A 21649-nucleotide genomic window follows, 5' to 3' on the forward strand; every position below is an offset into this window, starting at 1 on the left:
GTTGTTGATGTCAGTTCATTGGATATATTCAAGAGGGAGTTAGATATGGCCCTTACGGTTAAGGGGATCAAGTTATATGGAGAGAAAGCAGGAAAGGGCTACTGAGGGAATGATCAGCCATGAACTCATTGAATGGTGGTGCAGGCTCGAAGGGCCGAATGGCCTACTCCTGCACCTATTTTCTATGTTTCTACATAAATACCGTGGCTGTAAGAACAGGTCAGAGGCTGGGTATTCTGTGATAAATGTCTCACCACCTGACTCCCCAAAGCCTTTCCACCATCTACAAGGCACAAGTCAGGAGTGTGATGGAACACTCTCCACTTGCCTGGCTGTGTGCAGCTCCAACAACACTCAAGAAGCTCGACATATTTGCTTGATTGGCCCCCCATCCACCACCTTCAACACTCACTCCCTCCACCACCGGCGCACCGTGGCTGCAGTGTGCACCATCTACAAGACGCACTGCAGCAACTCGCCAAGGCTTCTTCGGCAGCACCTCCCAAACCCGCGGCCTCTACCACCTAGAAGGGCAAGGGCAGCAGGCGCATGGGAACACCACCACCTCCACGTTCCCCTCCGAGTCACACACCGCCCCGACGTGGAAATATATCGGCCGTTCCTTCATCGTCGCTGGGTCAAAATCCCACATACCCAGACACATACACTCACACTCAGACACAGTCACACCCAGACACAATCACTCACTCACTCACATTCAGACACACACTCACACAATCAGAAACACACCCAGACACACTCAGCTGGCTCAAAAGTGTGGGAGGTTGGGGTGTTTTGCTTCACAGGGCACTGGCACCAGTGCTGGGGAACGAGGGAGCTGCTCCGTTGGGACGGGCTCCACTTGAACCGGGCTGGGACCAGTGTCCTGGTGAATTGAATAACTCGGGCTGTAGACAGGGCTTTAAACTAATGAAGGGGAGGGAGTTAGGAAAGGGTAAATTTAAAATCAGCAACAGAAATGTCAAGGCTCCAGAGCAGAGTTTTGGATAAATTGTAAGCAAAGTGGGTCAGGAAGGGACAAAGCAAGTAACAAAGGTCATAGGGCATCACTGACTAAGGTGACAAAGGTCAGAGCTAAGGGCACTATATCTGAATGAGTGAAGCTTTCGCAACAAAATAGATGAATTAATCGCGCAGATAGAAATTAATCGGTTTGATCTAATAGCCATTACGGAGACGCGGTTGCAAGGTGACCAAGGTTGGGAACTAAATATTCCAGGATACTTTACTTTTAGAAGAGATAGGCAAAATGGAAAAAGAGGAGCAGTCACCCTGATAATAAAGGATATGATAAAGACAGTAGAGAGAAACATAGAAAGTAGGTGCAGGAGCAGGCCATTCGGCCCTTCGAGCCTGCACCGCCATTCAATATGATCATGGCTGATCATGCAACTTCAGTACCCGGCCACATCTAACTCCCTTTTTGAATATATCAACAACTTTCATGGTAGAGAATTCCACAGGTTCACAATTCTCTAAGTGAAGAAGTTTCTCCTCATCTCGGTCCTAAATGGCTTAACCCTTATCCTTAGATTGTGACCCCTGGTTCTGGACTTCCGCAACATCGGAAACATTCTTCCCGCATCTAACCTGTCCCGTCCCGTCAGAAGTTTATACGAGATCCCCTCTCATTCTTCTAAATTCCAGTGAATATAAGTCTAGTCGATCCAGTCTTTCTTCATATGTCAGTCCTGCCATCCCAGGAATCAGTCTGGTGAACCTTCGCTGCACTCCCTCAACAGCAAGAATGTCCTTCCTCAGATTAGGAGACCAAAACTGCACACAATATTCAAGGTGAGGCCTCACCAAGGCCCTGTACAACTGCAGTAAGACCTCCCTGCTTCTATACTCAAATCCTCTCGCTATGAAGACCAACATACCATTTGCCTTCTTCACCGCCTGCTATACCTGCATGCCAACTTTCAATGACTGATGAACCATGACACCCAGGTCTCGTTGCACCTCCCCTTTTCCTAATCTGTCACCATTCAGATAATATTCTGCCTTCCTGTTTTTGCCACCAAAGTGGATAACCTCACATTTATCTACATTATACTGCATCTGCCATGTATTTGCCCACTCACCTAACCTGTCCAAGTCACCCTGCAGCCTCTTAGCATCCTCCTCACAGCTCACACTGCCACCCAGCTTAGTGTCATCTGCATACTTGGAGATATTACAGTCAATTCCTTCGTCTAAATCATTAATGTATATTGTAAATAGCTGTGGTCCCAGCACTGAGCCCTGCGGCACCCCACTAGTCACTGCCTGCCATTCTGAAAAGGACCCGTTTATCCCGACTCTCTGCTTTCTGTCTGCCAACCAGTTCGCTATCCACGTCAGTACATTACCCCCAATACCATGTGCTTTAATTTTGCACACCAATCTCTTGTGTGGGACCTTGTCAAAAACCTTTTGAAAGTCCAAATACACCACATCTACTGGTTCTCCCTTGTCCACTCTACTAGGTAGGATCTTAGCTCGGAAAATCAAGAAGTAGAGTCAAGTTTGGGTGGAGCAAGGGGCAGAAATCATTGGTGGGAGTTGTTTATAGGCCCCCAAATAGTCGCGGTAATGTCGGGCACAGTACAAATCAGGAAATTAAAGGCACATGTAACAAGGGTAATATAGTACTCATGGGGGACTTTAATTTATATATAGACCGGGCAAACCAAATTTGCAGTAATAGTGTGGAGGACAAATTCACGGAATGTGTACAAGATGGTTTTTTAGATCGGTATGTAGAGGAAACAACTCGCAAGCAGGCTATTTTAGATCTAGTATTGTGCAACGAGAAAGGGTTAATTAATAACATTGTAGTAAAGGGGCCCTTAGGGAAGAGTGACCATAATATAATAGAATTTTACATTGAGTTTGAAATTGATTTAGTTAAATCTGAAACTAAGGTCTTAAATCTAAACAAAGGAAACTACGTAGATATGAGAGGGCGAGTTGGCTAAGGTAGATTGGGAAACTACATTAAAAAGTATAATGGTTGACAAGCAATGGCGAGCATTTAAAGAATTAATACATAATTTACAACATTCCTTTTAAGGCACAAAAACCCCAGAGGAAAAGTGATCCAACTGTGGCTAACAAGAAGTTAAAGATAGTATTAGATCAAAAGAAGAGGCTTATAATGTTGCCAAAAAGAGCAGTAAGCCTGAGGATTGGGAGGATTTTAGAATTCAGCAAAAGAGGACCAAGAAATTGATCAAGGGGAAACCGAATATGAGAGTAAACTAGCGAGAGACATAAAAACAGACTGTAAAAGCATCTATAGGTATGTAAAAAGGAAAAGATTAGCAAAAATAAATGTGGGTCCCCTACAGGCAGAGACAGGAGAAATTATAATGGGGAATATGGAAATGGCAGAGAAATGAAACCAATACTTTGTGTCTGTCTTCACGGAAGAAGACACGAAAAACCTCTCGGAAATAGTGGAGTACCAAGGGTCTAACCAGAATGAGGACCTGAATGAATTTAGTATTAGTAAAAAAAAATACTGGAGAAATTAATGAGACTGAAAGCCAATAAATCCCCTGGACCTGATGGCCTACATCCTGGGGTTTTGAAAGAGGTGGCTATAAAGATACTGGATGCATTGGTTGTAATCTGCCAAAATTTCATAGATTCTAGAACGGTTCCCGCAGATTGGAAGGTAGCTAATGTAATCCCGCTATTTAAGAAAGGAGTGAGAGCGAAAACGGGGAACTACAGACCAGTTAGCCTGACATCAGTAGCAGGGAAAATGCTCGAATCTATTATTAAGGACGTAGTAACAGGGCACTTCGAAAATAATAATAGGATTCAACATGGATTTATGAAAGGGAAATCATGTTGGACAAATCTGAGAGTTTTTTGAGGTAGTAATTAGCAGAATAGATAAGGGGGAACCAGTGGATGTGGTGCATTTGAATTTTCAGAAGGCAGTCGCTAAAATGCCACTTAAGAGGTTATTAAACAAAAATAGGGCTCATGGGGATTAGGAGTAATATACTAGCCTGGATTGAGGATTGGTTAACGGACAGAAAACAGAGAGTAGGAATAAACGGGTCATTTTCGGGTTGGCAGGCTGTGACTAGTGGGGTGCCGCAGGGATCAGTGCTGGGGCCCCAGCTATTCACAATCTATATCAGTGATTTGGACGAGGGGACCGAGTGTAATGTAACCACGTCTGCTGATGGTACAAAGCCAGGTGGGAATGTAAGCTGTGAGGAGGATGCGTAGAGGCTTCAAGCGGATATAGACAGGCTGAGTGAGTGGGCAAGAACATGGCAAATGGAATACAATGTGGAGAAAGGTGAAGTTATTCACTTTGGTCGGAAAAACAGAAAAGCAGAGTATTTTTTAAGTGGTGAGAGATTGGGAAATGTTGGTGTTCAGAGGGACCTGGGTGTCCTTCTCCACCAATCTCTGAAAGTTAACACGCAGGGACAGCAAGCAATTAAGAAAGCAAATGGTATGTTGGCCTTTATTACAGGAGGATTTGAGTATAAGAGTAAAGACGTCTTCCTGCAATTATATCGGGCCCTGGTGAGACCACACCTGGAGTACTGTGTACAGTTCTGTTCTCCTTACCTAAGGAAGGATATACTTGCCATAGAGGGAGTGCAACGAAAGTCCCCCAGATTGATTCCTGGGATGGGGGGATTGTCCTATGAGGAGAGATTGAGCAGACTAGGCCTATATTCTCTAGAGTTTAGAAGAATGAGAGGTGATCTCATTGAAACGTACAACATTTTTACAGGGCTTGACAGGGTAGATGCAGGGAGGGTGTTTCCCCCCCCCGGGCTGGGGAGTCTAGAACCAGGGGTCACAGTCTCAGGATAAGGGGTCGGCCATTTAGGACTGAGATGAGGAGAAATTTCTTCGCTCAGAGGGTGGTGAATCTTTGGAATTCTCTCCCCCAGAGAGCTGTGGAGGCTTAGTCTTTGAGTATATTCAAGTCAGAGGTCGATAGATTTTTGGATATTAAGGGAATCGATGGAAATGGGGAGAGTGCAGGAAAGTGGGGTTGAGGTGGAAGATCAGCCTTGATCTTGTGGAATGGTGGAGCAGGCTCAAGGGGCCGAAGGAACTACTCCTGCTCCTATTTCTTATGGTCTTATGTTATATTCACACACACTGACACAATCACTCACTCACACCCAGACAAACACTCACGCACCCAGACACACATACACAGACACATGTGCACACCCAGACAGACACACTCACACACAGACACACTCACTCACTCACTCACACTCGGATAAACACTCACACACAGACACACTCACACACCCAGACAGACATACTCACTCACAGACACCCTCACACACACAGACATATTCGCACACACACACACACACACAGACATACTCACACACTCACACACAGACACACTCACACACAGACACACACACTCACACACAGGCACACTCACACACCCACACAGACATACACACAGACACACTCACTCACTCACACTCGGACAAACACTCACACAGAAACACTCACACACCCAGACAGACATACTCACACACAGACACCCTCACACACACAGACATACTCGCACACACACACACACACACACAGACATACTCACACACTCACTCACACACAGACACACTCACACAGACACACTCACACACTCACTCACACACAGACACACTCACACACTCATTCACACACAGTCACACGCACACACACACACACAGACATACTCACACACTCACACACAGACACACACACACAGACACACTCACACACAGACACACTCACACAGACACACTCACACACACACACTCACACACAGACACACTCACACACAGACACACACACACAGACACACTCACACACACACACTCACACACACACACTCACACACAGACACACTCACACACAGACACACTCACACACAGACACACTCACACAGACACACTCACACACACACACTCACACACAGACACTCACACACAGACACACTCACACACAGACACACTCACACACAGACACACTCACACAGACACACTCACACAGACACACTCACACACAGACACACTCACACAGACACACTCACACACAGATACACTCACACACACAGGCATACACACAGACACACTCACTCACTCACACTCGGACAAACACTCACACACAGACACACTCACACACCCAGACAGACATACTCACACACAGACACCCTCACACACACAGACATACTCGCACACACACACACACACACACACACACACACACACACACACACAGACATACTCACACACTCACTCACACACAGACACACTCACACACACACACAGACACACTCACACACTCACTCACACACAGACACACTCACACACTCATTCACACACAGTCACACGCACACACACACACACACAGACATACTCACACACAGACATACTCACACACTCACACACAGACACACACACACAGACACACTCACACACACACACTCACACACAGACACACTCACACACAGACACACTCACACAGACACACTCACACACACACACTCACACACAGACACACTCACACACAGACACACACACACAGACACACACACACTCACACACAGACACACACACACTCACACACACACACTCACACACAGACACACTCACACACAGACACACACACACACACTCACACACAGACACACTCACACACAGACACACACACACAGACACACTCACACACAGACACACTCACACACACACACTCACACACAGACACACTCACACACAGACACACTCACACAGACACACTCACACACAGACACACTCACACAGACACACTCACACACAGACACACTCACACACACAGGCATACTCGCACACACGCACATACACACACACACTCACACACAGACACACTCACACACACACACTCACACACACACAGACACACTTGTGCACCCAGACAGACACACTGACACCCAGACACACAGCCACCCAGACACAATCACTCACTCACTCACTCACCGCCTCACTCACTCACTCACCCACTCACTGCCTCACTCACTCACTCACCCACTCACTGCCTCACTCACTCACTCACCGTCTCACTCACTCACTCACCCACTCACTGCCTCACTCACTCACTCACCCACTCACTGCCACACTCACTCACTCACCCACTCACTGCCTCACTCACTCACTCACCCACTCACTGCCTCACTCACTCACTCGCACTTTCCAACAGGACTGACTGAGCAATAATCAGGAGCCAAGGCTGTGCCTTCCCTGCGTGTGAGGGTCACTCACTGCCCTGTTGGAGGGGCCTCCTCACCATCGTATATTCCAATGCGGCCGTCTCCACCACACAGCTCGCTGGACTTGCCGAAGCAGACCTGGTCGCACTCCACCGCGCTCACCCGCTCCTTCCTGCTCAGGTCGACCGCGTTTCCGCAGAAACAGGCGTACCCGGCCTCGACACCTGCGTACTAACAACAGGGGACAGCCAATCAGACGCGCCGTCACTTCAACGTGACCCAGCCCCATACAGGCCGCCCTCCAGCACCTCTCCGGTGTGCGAGCTTCCACGGTGACGGTGCAGCAAATGGCAGCCGAGACTCATCCATGCACACTCACACTTACAGTCACGCTCATACACTCACATGCACTCGGGCACATGCGGGCACAGACTCGCGCGCACATGCGCGCACATGGTCACACACGCACATGGTCACACACGCACACATGGTCACACACGCACATGGTCACACATGCACATGGTCACACACGCACATGGTCACACATGCACATGGTCACACACGCACATGGTCACACACGCACATGGTCACACACGCACATGGTCACACACGCACACATGGTCACACACGCACATGGTCACACACGCACATGGTCACACACGCACACATGGTCACACACGCACATGGTCTCACACGCACATGGTCACACACGCACATGGTCACACGTGCACATGGTCACACACGTGCACATGGTCACACACGCACATGGTCTCACACGCACATGGTCACACACGCACATGGTCACACGCGCACATGGTCACACACGCACACTCATACAGTCACGTTCACGCTCCCATGCATGCACTCACACTCAAACTCCCATGCACACACTCGCACAGACTTTCACGCGCGCACACACACACACTCTTGCGCGCAGACACGTATGCATTAACACTTGCACGCATGCACACACACACACACAAAATCACATTTGCACTTGCATGCTCACAGCCCACATTCACACTCGCGCACGCACCTACTTACATAAGAACATCAGAACATAAGAATTAGGAACAGGAGCAGGCCATCTCGCCCCTCGAGCCTGCTCCGCCATTCAACAAGATCATGGCTGATCTGGCCGTGGACTCAGCTCCACTTACCCGCCCGCTCCCCGTAACCCTTAATTCCCTTATTGGTTAAAAATCTATCTATCTGTGACTTGAATACATTCAATGAGCCAGCCTCAACTGCTTCCTTGGGCAGAGAATTCCACAGATTCACAACCCTCTGGGAGAAGAAATTCCTTCTCAACTCGGTTTTAAATTGGCTCCCCCGTATTCTGAGGCTGTGCCCCCTAGTTCTAGTCTCCCCGACCAGTGGAAACAACCTCTCTGCCTCTATCTTGTCTATCCCTTTCATTATTTTAGATGTTTCTATAAGATCACCCCTCATCCTTCTGAACTTCAACGAGTAAAGACCCAGTCTACTCAATCTATCATCATAAGGTAAGCCCCTCATCTCCGGAATCAGCCTAGTGAATCGTCTCTGTACCCCCTCCAAAGCCAGTATATCCTTCCTTAAGTAAGGTGACCAAAACTGCATGCAGTACTCCAGGTGCGGCCTCACCAATACCCTGTACAGTTGCAGCAGGACCTCCCTGCTTTTGTACTCCATCTCTCTCGCAATGAAGGCCAACATTCCATTCGCCTTCCTGGTTACCTGCTGCACCTGCAAACTAACTTTTTGGGAGTTTGGCAAACTACACTCACTTGCACACACACACACACACACACACACATACACAAGCACCCACACTTACATGCATGCACACACTCGCACACACACAAGCACCCACACTTACATTACTTACATTCGCACACGGACACACACGTACACATACACTCTCACTTGCACACACTCGCACACACACAAGCACCCACACTTACATTACTTACATTCGCACACGGACACACACGTACACACACACTCTCACTTGCACACACTCGCACACACACAAGCACCCACACTTACATTACTTACATTCGCACACGGACACACACGTACACACACACTCTCACTTGCACACACTCGCACGCCCACACACGCACCCACACTAACATATGCACACGTGCACACATACACTCCCGCTCAGTCACAATTCACACTCATATGCATGCATCCGCACACACTCACATGCGCGTACACGAGTATATACACGCTTGCACATAAATGCGCACAGGCACACACTCATGCGCACACAGCCCTATTTGCATTAAATGCACATGCGCTTTCCCCCTGCCGCTCCGGTAGCTCTTACCTTGTAGCCTTTCTTGCGACAGAAGCGGATGCAGACCTGGACCGTGAGCTTGGTGGAGGTGCCACTGCTGCCACTCAGCGCGGGCGGGTTCCCCGAGTCCAAGAAACAGCCCACGTAGCCGGGCACTGCCGAGGATCAGAGCACAGAGAGAGGACAGTGAGGCAAGGTCTGGTGTACACAAGAGGCAGCAACACTGGCAACATATTCCTGGGGGCGGTGACTGTCAGCAAGTGTCAGTGAGTGCAAGTGTGAGCGAGTGTGCAAGGGTGAGCGAGTGCATTTGTGAGCGAGTGTGCAAGGGTGAGCAAATGCACTTGTGAGCGAGTGTGCAAGGGTGAACGAATGCATTTGTGAGTGAGTGTGCAAGGGCGAATGGGTGCATTTGTGAGCAAGTGTGCAAGGGCGAGCAAATGCATTTGTGAGCGAGTGTGCAAAGGTGAGCGAGTGCATTTGTGAGTGTGCAATGGTGAGCGAGTGCATTTGCGAGGGAGTGTGCAAGTGTGAACGGGTGCAGTTTTGAGTGCGTGCAAGGGTGAGCGAGTGTGCAAGTGCGAGCGAGTGCATTTGTGAGCATGTGTGCAAGGGTGAGCGATGTGCAAGTGTGAGCGAATGCATTTGTGAGCGAGTGCAAGGGCGAGCAAGTGTGAGCGAGTGCATTTGTGAGTGAGTGTGCAAGGGTGAGTGAGTGTGCAAGGGCGAGTGAACTTGCGAGTGTGCAAGTGTGAGGAATGTGCAAGGGTGAGCGGGTGCATTTGTGAGTGAGTGTGCAAGGGTGAGTGACTATGCAAGGGTGAGTGAGTGTGCACGGGTGAGCGGGTGCATTTGTGAGTGTGTGCAAGGGTGAACGAGTGCATTTGTGAGTGAGTATGCAAGGGTGAGTGAGTGTGCAAGGGTGAGAGAGTGCATTTGTGAGTAAGTATGCAAGGGTGAGTGAGTGTGCAAGGGTGAGCGGGTGCATTTGTGAGTGAGTGTGCAAGGGTGAGCGAGTGCATTTGTGAGTGACTATGCAAGGGTGAGTGAGTGTGCAAGGGTGAGCGAGTGCATTTGTGAGTGACTTTCCAAGGGTGAGTGAGTGTGCAAGGGTGAGCGGGTGCATTTGTGAGTGAGTGTGCAAGGGTGAGCGAGTGCATTTGTGAGTGAGTATGCAAGGGTGAGTGAGTGTGCAAGGGTGAGCGACTGTATTTGTGGGAGAGTATGCAAGGGTGAACGAGTGTGCAAGGGTGAGCGACTGCATTTGTGGGAGAGTATGCAAGGGTGAACGAGTGTGCAAGGGTGAGCGAGTGCATTTGTGGGAGAGTATGTAAGGGTGAACGAGTGTGCAAGGGTGAGCAAGTGCATTTGTGAGCGAGTGTGCATTTGTGAGCGAGTGCATTTGTGAGTGAGTGCATTTGTGAGCGACTGTGCAAGGGTGGGCGAGTGTGCAAGGGTGAGCGATTGCATTTTTGAGCGAGTGTGCAATTGTGAGCGAGTGTACAATTGTGAGCGAGCGTACATTTGTGAGTGTGAGTGCATTTGTGAGCGAGTGCATTTGTGAGTGAGTGTGCAAGGATGTGACTGAGTGTGCGAGCAAATGTGAGTGTGTTAACGTGGGAGTGAGTGCAAGCAGGACTGGGTATGCATGTGAGCACGTGTAAGAGCACCCGTGTGTGCACACGCGGGATTGGACGGGAGTGTGTGAAAGTGAGCAAGTGCACAAGGGTGAGTGCGAGAGTGTGAGCGAGTGAATATGCATGTGCACCCCGTCAGTGTGTTTGCGAGTGAGTGTGTGTGTGCCTGAGTGTGAGCGCTCAAGTGTGAACGTGAGTGTGTGAGCAAGAGTGCGTGTGCATGCACAAGAGGAGCGTGTTTGTGAGTGAGTGTACATGGGTGTGACATAGTTTGAACGAGGCACTGAGCACCTCGAGAGCGTGCAGAAACCAAGCGCAGGCAGCGGAAGGAGCGTGCGGCAAACCAGACTCCCCGCTCACCCTTTCCTTCAACCATTGTCTGTCCCACCTGTGACAGAGACTGTGGTTCTCCTAATGGACTGTACAGCCACCTAAGAACTCATACTAAGAGTGGATGCAGGTCTTCCTCGATTCCGAGGGACTGCCTATGATGATGATGATGCATGGGTGTGCAAGAGTGAGCGAGTGTGTCTGCATTTTTGTCAGTGTGTTTGCGAGTGAGTGTGCGTGTGCACGAGTATGTGTTGAAGTGTGAACACACAAGTGTGAATGCGAGTGTGTGAGCAAGTGTGCTTGTGAGTCCGCAGGAGTGTGTCTGCGAGTGTGTGCATTTGTGAGCGAGTGCATTTGTGAGGGAGTGTGAGCGAGTGAATATGCAGCTTTTTCAGTGTGTTTGTGAGTGAGTGTGCACATGCACGAGTGTGTGTTGAAGTGTGAGTGGGTGTGTGTGAGCGAACAGTCACAACAACTCGTATTCACGTGGCGCCGTTAACGTGGAAATAAAGCCATTCCAAAGTGCTTCAAAGAGGAGGAAGGGAGATAAAGCTGGAAGCAGCTTTTGGGAGGGGCAACTAAAAGCATTCCGAGGTGGTCACTGCTCACCAAGGTGATCCGGGAGTAGTGGGCAGTTTGGGCAGAGGTGAACTAGACCCGGCAGTGCTTGAAGTGGTCCAGCCAGATATGGGGATGGACAGACAAAATGAATCTTGCAGTCGGGGCTTCAAACAAGCTTGAATTCAAGTCCGACTCCAGAGCCTTGAGCACAAAATCTGGGCCGATACTCCTGGTAGAGGTACTGAAGGGTGGTTGCACTGTCGGAGGGGCAGTACTGAGGGAGTGCTGCACTGTCGGCGGGGCAGTACTGAGGGAGTGCTGCACTGTCGGAGGGGCAGTACTGAGGGAGTGCTGCACTGTCGGAGGGGCAGTACTGAGGGAGTGCTGCACTGTCGGAGGGGCAGTACTGAGGGAGCGCTGCACTGTCGGAGGGGCAGTACTGAGGGAGCGCTGCACTGTCGGAGGGGCAGTACTGAGGGAGTGCTGCACTGTCGGAGGGGCAGTACTGAGGGAGTGCAGCACTGTCGGAGGGGCAGTACTGAGGGAGCGCTGCACTGTCGGAGGGGCAGTACTGTGGGAGCGCTGCACTGTTGGAGGAGCAGTACTGAGGGAGTGCTGCACTGTCGGAGGGGCAGTACTGAGGGAGTGCTGCACCGTCGGAGGGGCAGTACTGAGGGAGTGCTGCAATGTCGGAGGGGTAGTACTGAGGGAGCACTGGACTGTCGGAGGGGCAGTACTGAGGGAGCACTGGACTGTCGGAGGGGCAGTACTGAGGGAGTGCTGCACTGTGGGAGGCGCAGTACTGAGGGAGTGCTGCAATGTCGGAGGGGTAGTACTGAGGGAGTGCTGCAATGTCGGAGGGGTAGTACTGAGGGAGCACTGGACTGTCGGAGGGGCAGTACTGAGGGAGCACTGGACTGTCGGAGGGGCAGTACTGAGGGAGTGCTGCACTGTGGGAGGCGCAGTACTGAGGGAGTGCTGCACTGTGGGAGGGGCAGTACTGAGGGAGTGCTGCACTGTGGGAGGCGCAGTACTGAGGGAGTGCTGCACTGTCGGAGGAGCAGTACTGAGGGAGTGCTGCACTGTCGGAGGGGCAGTACTGAGGGAGTGCTGCACTGTTGGAGGAGCAGTACTGAGGGAGTGCTGCACTGTTGGAGGAGCAGTACTGAGGGAGTGCTGCACTGTCGGAGGGGCTTCAAACCACTTCATTGGTGGTGAAGCGCTTTGAGTGTCCTGAGGTGGTGAAAGGTAGTATGGATTTGCAAGTTCTTGTCTTTCTGAGATGGCTCTGGCAGAAGGAATACTCACTGCTGCAGCTTGGGATGTTGCAATACTTCCAGTAAATCCCTTCTTCATTCTCCGAGACGTAACACCAGGGCTGGACATCTCCATCCGGATTCCTGCCGAGCAATGAAAAGCATCAATATAGGAGATCTGGTGGGCATGGGATTCCCGGGAATTGGAACGATACAGGAGGGATCTAGAATCACAGAAGTTTACGGCACGGAAAGAGGCCATTTCGGCCCATCGTGTCCGCACCGGCTGACAAAGAGCTATCCAGCCTAATCCCACTTCCCAGCTCTCGGTCCGTAGCCCTGCAGGTTACAGCACTTCAAGTGCACATCCAGGTACTTTTTAAATGTGGTGAGGGTTTCTGCCTCTACCACCCTTTCAGGCAGTGAGTTCCAGACCCCCACCCCCCTCTGGGTGAAGACATTTCCCCTCAAATCTCCATACCGCCTACCAATTACATCAAATCTATTCCCCCTGTCCTTCCTATCCACTCTATCCCGGTCCCTCATAATTTTATACACCTCAATAAGGTCTCCCCTCAGCCTCCTCTGTTCCAAAGAAAACAAACCCAGCCTATCCAATCTTTCTTCATATATATCCAGGGATTGATACAACAGGGATATCAAAGGATTGGGGGGATACAGGAGGGATATCCTGGGATTGTGGGGATACAGGAAGGATATCCCAGGGTTGTGGGGATACAGGAAGGATATCCAGGGATTGTGGGGATACAGGAAGGATATCAAAGGATTGGGGAGATACAGGAGGGATATCCTGGGATTGTGGGGATACGGGTGGGATATCCTGGGATTGTGGGGATACAGGAGGGATATCCTGGGATTGTGGGGATACAGGAAGGATATCAAAGGATTGGGGAGATACAGGAGGGATATCCTGGGATTGTGGAGATACAGGAGGGATATCCTGGGATTGTGGGGATACAGGAGGAATATCCAGGGATTGTGGGGATACAGATGGGATACCTCGAGATTGTGGGGATACAGGAGGGCTATCCCGGGGTTGTGGGGATACAGGAGGGATATCCCGAGATTGTGGGGATACAGGTGGAATATCCTGGGATTGTGGAGATACAGGTGGGATATCCATGGATTGTGGGGATACAGGAGGGATATCCAGGGATTGTGGGGATACAGGAGGGATATCCATGGATTGTGGGGATACAGGAGGGATATCCATGGATTGTGGGGATACAGGAGGGATATCCTGGGATTGTGGGGATACAGGAGGGATATTTAGGGATTGTGCCTTGATGTGGGTAGATACAGTTGGGATAATTTTGGATTTAGATATGTTACATTCATAACTGTGGGGTTCCAAGGGGGTAATCACTGCACAGAGGCACAGAGAGTTCGTACACTTGAGCCTGGGCGTTCCTGCTTCCGGTTCTCCAGGCCAACACTCAAAACTGTCATGTAGCAATGCCTGCATCCATTTTTAAATGGTTGCCTGAAGCTATGAGACAAACCAAGACGCTGATACAGTCAAGGGTCGTTTCAAGACACGGGGGTCTTCAGAGGACAGCAAAGGACTGTGGATTGGTCATCGCCCTCCCCAACACTGGCAGGTGGGTAGCTAGTCCATGACTAGCCTCCAGGCAGAGGAGCTCCATGGGAAGGTAGGTACATAGTGTTATCTATGCAACCCTATGTAACCAGTATCATACCACCACCAGAGGGCGTACCTGTTGGAGTCCCAAGGGATCCCAGCATCCCTTGGGAGCACTGTATATAAGCAGGCCTCCCATGCTGTACCAACACTCTGGAGTTAGAATTAAGGAGCTAAGGTCACACTTACTCACGTCGACAGTACCCAGTTCCATTACTTTATTACGAACGTAACAACTGCCGATTTGCCGGCACTGTCATAGCCAAAGAAGGGAGTAGAGTGTTTCAGGTCAAACTTGCCAATGGACTAACTTGCAGAAAGCATTTGGACCAAACCAAACTGCGATTCACAGACAGCCACGAGCAACCCAAAGAGGACACTCCAAAACACACACACACACACATACAAGTGTCAACCGACATTAAAGTTGACCACAAAGCCGAACTCACCATCCCCAGCAGCCCGGCGAAGAACCAGCCAACTCACCTACACCTGCATTTGTACCGAGAAGATCGACAAGGGAGCGAAAAGCCCCACATCGTCTCACCTTGTAAATAAGTGTACTATTGACTTTGGGAGGGAGTGATGTTATGTATACAACGCTATGTAACCGGTATCATACCACCACCAGAGGGCGTGCCTGTTGGAGTCCCAAGGGATCCCAGCATCCCTTGGGAGCACTGTATATAAGCAGGCCGCCCACGCTGTACCAACACTCTGGAGTTCGAATAAAGGAGCTAAGGTCACACTTACTCACTTCTACAGTACCCAGTTCCATTACTTTATTACGAACATAACACATAGGAGGGCATCAGAATATACAAACCGGAGGAGGCCATTCAGCCCCCCCAGCCTGTTCCCCCATTCAATTGGATCATGAGCCGCACCGCCGGGAAGAGCTGCGTCGGGTGTGTGACGCCTCTGGTTGCAACACCGTCAGGAGTTTGGACTTTTGCCTGATCCGTCCGCCCGGAAGTACGCCTGCATTGACCACCTGGGAAATCAGTGCGGCCCGGCAGCGCAGAGCAAGATAAAGAACTCCGAAGGTAAGTGCGAGTGTTCGTTTCATTTTTTTTTTACTGATTTGTGGGCAATGGTTTTGGGAATATTTTGTGGGTTTTTTTAACATCCCCTCTATTGTGTGTGCAAGCACTTTCTTAATGACTCTATAAGGCAGAGGTATGGCACTTGAACTGTACAGACGAGTCCTTTATTTCAGCTCCTAGACTGAGAACACCAAGAGGTGAGCTCTCTTTTATACTGGGTTACCTGCAATGTGCAGGGGACCCTTAGGTCTCCAGCAGCAGCACCCTCTGGTGTACAGGTATGGTATATACAGGGCGATGGTACATTCATAAGAACATAAGAATTAGGAACAGGAGCAGGCCATCTAGCCCCTCGAGCCTGCTCCGCCATTCAACAAGATCATGGCTGATCTGGCCGTGGATTCAGCTCCAATTACCCGCCCTCTCCCCGTAACCCTTAATTCCCTTATTGGTTAAAAATCTATCTATCTTTGACTTGAATACATTCAATGAGCTAGCCTCAACTGCTTCCTTGGGCAGAGAATTCCACAGATTCGCAACCCTCTGGGAGAAGAAATTCCTTCTCAACTCGGTTTTAAATTGGCTCCTCCGTATTTTGAGGCTGTGCCCCCTAGTTCTAGTCTCCCCGACCAGTGGAAACAACCTCTCCGCCTCTATCTTGTCTATCCCTTTCATTATTTTAAATGTTTCTATAAGAACTAGTGTTGCAGTTCATTAACATGCATACATAACAACACACCCCCAAGCCTCTCTCGGAGCACATAGTTCGCGAGTTTCCCATCCTTGTGCCACGAAAAGTCTACAACGCTTCCCTTCACGCTGCACCCCCTGACGCAGGGCCCAGAGGCCGAAACTTCCTTATCAAAGCCCAAACTATTCCTGGCCGGTAACTTTCCCACCTCCGTTTTCAGCCCCGAAAAGCCTAAAATCCTGCCCATAAGATTCTGAGGGGGTTTGACAGGATAGACACTGAGATTATTTCCCATGGTTAGAGAGTCCAGAACATAGAAACAAAGAAACATAGAAAATAGGTGCAGGAGTAGGCCATTCGAACTCCAGAGTGTACAGTTGTACAGGGCCTTGGTGAGGTCACACCTGGAGTATTGTGTACAGTTTTGGTCTCCTAACCTGAGGAAGGACATTCTTGCTATTGAGGGAGTGCAGCGAAGGTTCACCAGACTGATTCCCGGGATGGCGGGACTGACCTATCAAGAAAGACTGGATCAACTGGGCTTGTATTCACTGGAGTTCAGAAGAATGAGAGGGGACCTCACAGAAATGTTTAAAATTCTGACGGGTTTAGACAGGTTAGATGCAGGAAGAATGTTCCCGATGTTGGGGAAGTCCAGAACCAGGGGTCACAGTCTGAGGATAAGGGGTAAGCCATTTAGGACCGAGATGAGGAGAAACTTCTTCACCCAGAGAGTGGTGAACCTGTGGAATTCTCTACCACAGAAAGTAGTTGAGGCCAATTCACTAAATATATTCAAAAGGGAGGTAGATGAAGTCTTTACTACTCGGGGGATCAAGGGTTATGGCGAGAAAGCAGGAATGGGGTACTGAAGTTTCATGTTCAGCCATGAACGCATTGAATGGCGGTGCAGGCTAGAAGGGCTGAATGGCCTACTCCTGCACCTATTTTCTATGTTTCTATGTTTCTATTCAGCCCTTCTAGCCTGCACCGCCATTCAATGAGTTCATGGCTGAACATGCAACTTCAGTACCCCCTTCCTGCTTTCTCACCATACCCCTTGATCTCCCGAGGTCACAGTCTCGGGTTAAGAGGTCGGCCATTTAAGACTGAGATGAGGAGAAATTTCTTCACTCTGAGGGTTGTGAATCTTTGGAATTCTCTCCCCCAAAGAGCTGTAGGTACTCAGTCGTTGAGTGCATTCAAGACTGAGCTCGATAGATTTTTGGACTCTGGGGGAATCGAGGGATGTGGGGATTATGCAGGAAAGTGGAGTTGAGGTCGAAAATCAACCATGAACTTATGGCGGAGCAGGCTCGAGGGAGACGTATGGCCTACTCCTGCTCCTATTTCTAATTGTTCTTATTTTTCTCTCTGTCTACCCGTAGTCAAGACTGTGATCGCTAGATTTTTGGACTCTAGAGGAATCAAGGAATATGGGCGTTACGTCTGTAATGCACTTTATGGATGACTCCACGAGGCAACGTGTTGTACTCAAACTGTCGTGACCTTGGTCCTTTATTCGTAACTCCAGAGTGAGGCACAAGCACGGTGGGCAGCCTTTTATACTGGGCCCTGCACACCCATACAGGTGGCCCTAAGGTCTCCCACCGCAGTGCCCTCTGGTGGACAGCCTCTGCCACAGGGGCAGGAAACTCCGGTCTCCACCAGTTGCACCCTCTAGTGGTGCCGGCATAGTATATACACCGTGTAAACCTAATTGATAGTACATCAGGTAACAAGTCTCCATCTTATGCAACTGTACAGTGACTGCACAGAGAGTATATCTATAGTCCGCATATAGAACAATGGGAATTGGGCGGGAAAGTGGAGTTGAGGTCAAAGATCAGCCATGATTTCATTGAATGGCGGAGCAGTCTCGAGGGGCCGTAGGGCCGACTCCTGCTCCTAATTCTAATTCTTATTTTTCTCTCTTATCTACCCGATCAACTCCTTTAACCATATTAAACGCCTCAATCAGATCACCTCTTAATCCTCTCTACTCGAGGGAATACAAGCCTAGCCTATTCAAACCTGTCCTCATAATTTAACCCTTTTAGCCCAGCAGTCACTGAGGTGAATCTGCGTTGCAGCCTCTCGAAGGGGCGGTGCACAGACGGAATGCAGTGACTCCCGAGGGGGGTCTGGCCAGAGCTCTGTACAGCTGCAGCATAACTCCTACCCCTTTGTAGCCCAGCCCCTGCGACACCATTAGCCCCTTTAATTACCCCACGGAGTGACCCTCCCACCCCCCCCCCCCTCGAAAGGTCACTAACCGACAGTAATTGTGGTTGCCAAGGCCCCACTGTCCATTGGGATATTTGAGCGTGTTGTAGGTGTGTTGGTGCGTCAAGTTCCAGTACAGGCACGGCTTTCCATTAACCAGAGAGGTCTGGCTCTGGTTGCCACGGTAATCGGCGCCGTTCACCCGGAAACACTCGGAAATTTCTAGAAAGAACAAAGGAGCAAAGTCAGTGGATTCAGCGCTCATCTCCACGCCATGTAACACGAGGGTTCATAGCGATAAAACGATTATCTTCAATATCTTCAAGAGGCTGAAATTCCCTTGATAACGCCACCCGTTCGGCATACGGAATACTTGCCTTTATTAGCCGAGGCATAGAATACAAGAGCAGGGGGGGTTATGCTTGAACTGCATAAAACACTGGTTAGGCCACAGCTGGAGTATGCTGCAATATGTGTGCGCACTAGGTCTCCAGTCGCCTTGGTTGTTGCAAGGGGGATAGAGTGTAAAAGCAGAGAAGTCCTGCTACAACTGTACAGGGTATTGGTGAGGCCACACCTGGAGTACTGCGTACAGTTCTGGTCTCCGTATTTAAGGAAGGATATACTTACATTGGAGGCTGTTCAGAGAAGGTTCACTCGGTTGATTCCAGAGATGAGGCGGTTGACTTATGAGGGAGGATAGGTTGAGTAGGTTGGGCCTATACACATTGGAGATCAGAAGAATGAGAGGTGATCTTAGCGAAACATATAAGATAATGAGGGGGCTCGACAAGGTGGATGCAGAGAGGATATTTCCACTGATAGGGGAAACTAAAACTAAGGGACATAATCTCAGAATAAAGGGCCGCCCATTTAAAACTGAGATGAGGAGGAATTTCTTCTCTCAGAGGGTTGTAAATCTGTGGAATTCTCTGCCCCAGAGAGCTGTGGAGGCTGGGTCATTGAATATATTTAAGGTGGAGATAGACAGATTTTTGAGCGATAAGGGAGTGAAGGGTTATGGGGAGCGGGCGGGGAAGTGGAGCTGAGTCCATGATCAGATCAGCCATGATCGTATTGAATGGCGGAGCAGGCTCGAGGGGCCGAATGGCCGACTCCTGCTCCTATTTCTTATGTTCTAACCCTTGCCACTGGACCAAGACCGAGCTCTGTCAAGCCCGTGTGGTGGCTGGTGTGCAATGGCCACCTCACGTTAAAAAAATCCGCGCACAGGCATCTTCCACCCTTTAACATGTCGTTCGGGACCTGGAATATCAGGCCCTTCATTGATACACCTGTGAACTCATCCCTTTTTGGTGGAAGCAAGTCAATCCTCGATACGAGGGATCGCCTGAGACCGCATGCAGTTCTGGTCACCGCGTTACAGGAATTGCACTGGAGAGGGTACAGAGGAGATTTACGAGGATGTTGCCGGGACTGGAGAATCGAAGCTATGAGGACAGATTGGATAGGCTGGGGTTGTTTTCCTTCGTACAGAGGAGGCTGAGGGGAGACCTGACTGAGGTGTATAAAATTATTAGGGGCCTAGATAGAAGGACCTGTTTCCCTGGGCAGAGGGGCCATGAATTTAAAGTAATTGGTCGAAGGTTTAGAGGGGATTTGAGGGGAAATGTCTTCACCCAGAGGGTGGTGGGGGTCTGGAACTCACGGCCTGAAAGGGCGGTAGAGGCAGAAACCCTCACCACATTTAAAAAGTACCTGGATGTGCGCTTGAAGTGCCGTAACCTGCAGGGCTACGGACCGAGAGCCGGAAAGTGGGATTAGGCCGGGTAGCTCTTTGTCGGCCGGCGCGGACACGATGGGCTGAAGTGGCCCCCTTCCGCGCCGTAAACTTCTGTGACTCTAACCGGCGGCACAGGCCTACTGTTTGGGGGTACGCGGCGTCCGCGCCTGCGTGGAACTTGATTGGCCATTGGTGGAGGCGCCACGAGGTAACGCTGCAGCCTCTGACCCCGCCCACGCAGTGACATCATCCAGCGGGCAATGCCCCCTTGGCACAGCCGCCGTGTTGTTTGCTTTCTGCGAACGGCCAGGCGTCCATACAGCCTGCGGGAAGTGGCGGGGATGTCGGGGATCTCGGGCGGCATCGCCCAGCGAGCAAAGTAGGTTTACAAATCTATTTATTTCAGCATTTATTTATGAATTGAACCAGTGGGGAAGTATGTGTGTGAGGGTCGGACATGTTTTCTTGCTGCTTTCCTTCTCCCCGTTTTTTCCAGCTGGCAGCCTGCTGGCACCAAATTGAGTCGGCCTCCTGAGCTCCTGCCCCGTTGGCGGCCGAGGAGGAGTTTGCAATGCCCACTTTTAGCGCTGCTCGCTCATCTTTGGCCGTAAAAACCCAAGTTGGCAGTTTGAGCCTGCACCTAGCGCCCGGCACTAAAATCAGCACTCAGGAGGTCTGACCGCCTCACAAACGGCCATAACCAATACCAACCTCATAGACAACCCACCCATTTAATCCTCCCACAGCCCATGTACACACTCCCCTATCACTGACTCTCCCCACCCATTTAATCCTCCCACAGCCCATGTACACACTCCCCTATCACTGACTCTCCCCACCCATTTCATCCTCCCACAGCCCATGTACACACTCCCCTATCACTGACTCTCCCCACCCATTTAATCCTCCCACAGCCCATGTACACACTCCCCTATCACTGACTCTCCCCACCCATCCTCCCACAGCCC

At 50.2% G+C, this 21649-nt stretch overlaps 1 protein-coding gene across 1 annotated transcript in view; it reads right to left on the reverse strand.

Annotated features, from left to right (window-relative positions):
* The window catches only part of LOC139248101 (kremen protein 2-like), a 35358-nt gene extending 14313 nt beyond the window's left edge, over nucleotides 1-21045 (reverse strand). Inside the window, exons 1-5 of the mRNA XM_070871850.1 lie at nucleotides 20910-21045; nucleotides 18988-19159; nucleotides 13364-13455; nucleotides 9555-9679; nucleotides 7315-7468 (exon numbers count right to left, since the gene is read on the reverse strand). Of these exons, the coding sequence (XP_070727951.1) occupies nucleotides 7315-7468; nucleotides 9555-9679; nucleotides 13364-13455; nucleotides 18988-19159; nucleotides 20910-21045 (679 nt within the window). The remainder of the gene's footprint in view (nucleotides 1-7314; nucleotides 7469-9554; nucleotides 9680-13363; nucleotides 13456-18987; nucleotides 19160-20909) is intronic.
* Nucleotides 21046-21649: the final 604 nt, after the last annotated feature.

This window comes from Pristiophorus japonicus, unplaced genomic scaffold, assembly GCF_044704955.1.
Source record: "Pristiophorus japonicus isolate sPriJap1 unplaced genomic scaffold, sPriJap1.hap1 HAP1_SCAFFOLD_29, whole genome shotgun sequence".
NCBI classification, from domain to species: Eukaryota; Metazoa; Chordata; class Chondrichthyes; family Pristiophoridae; genus Pristiophorus; species Pristiophorus japonicus.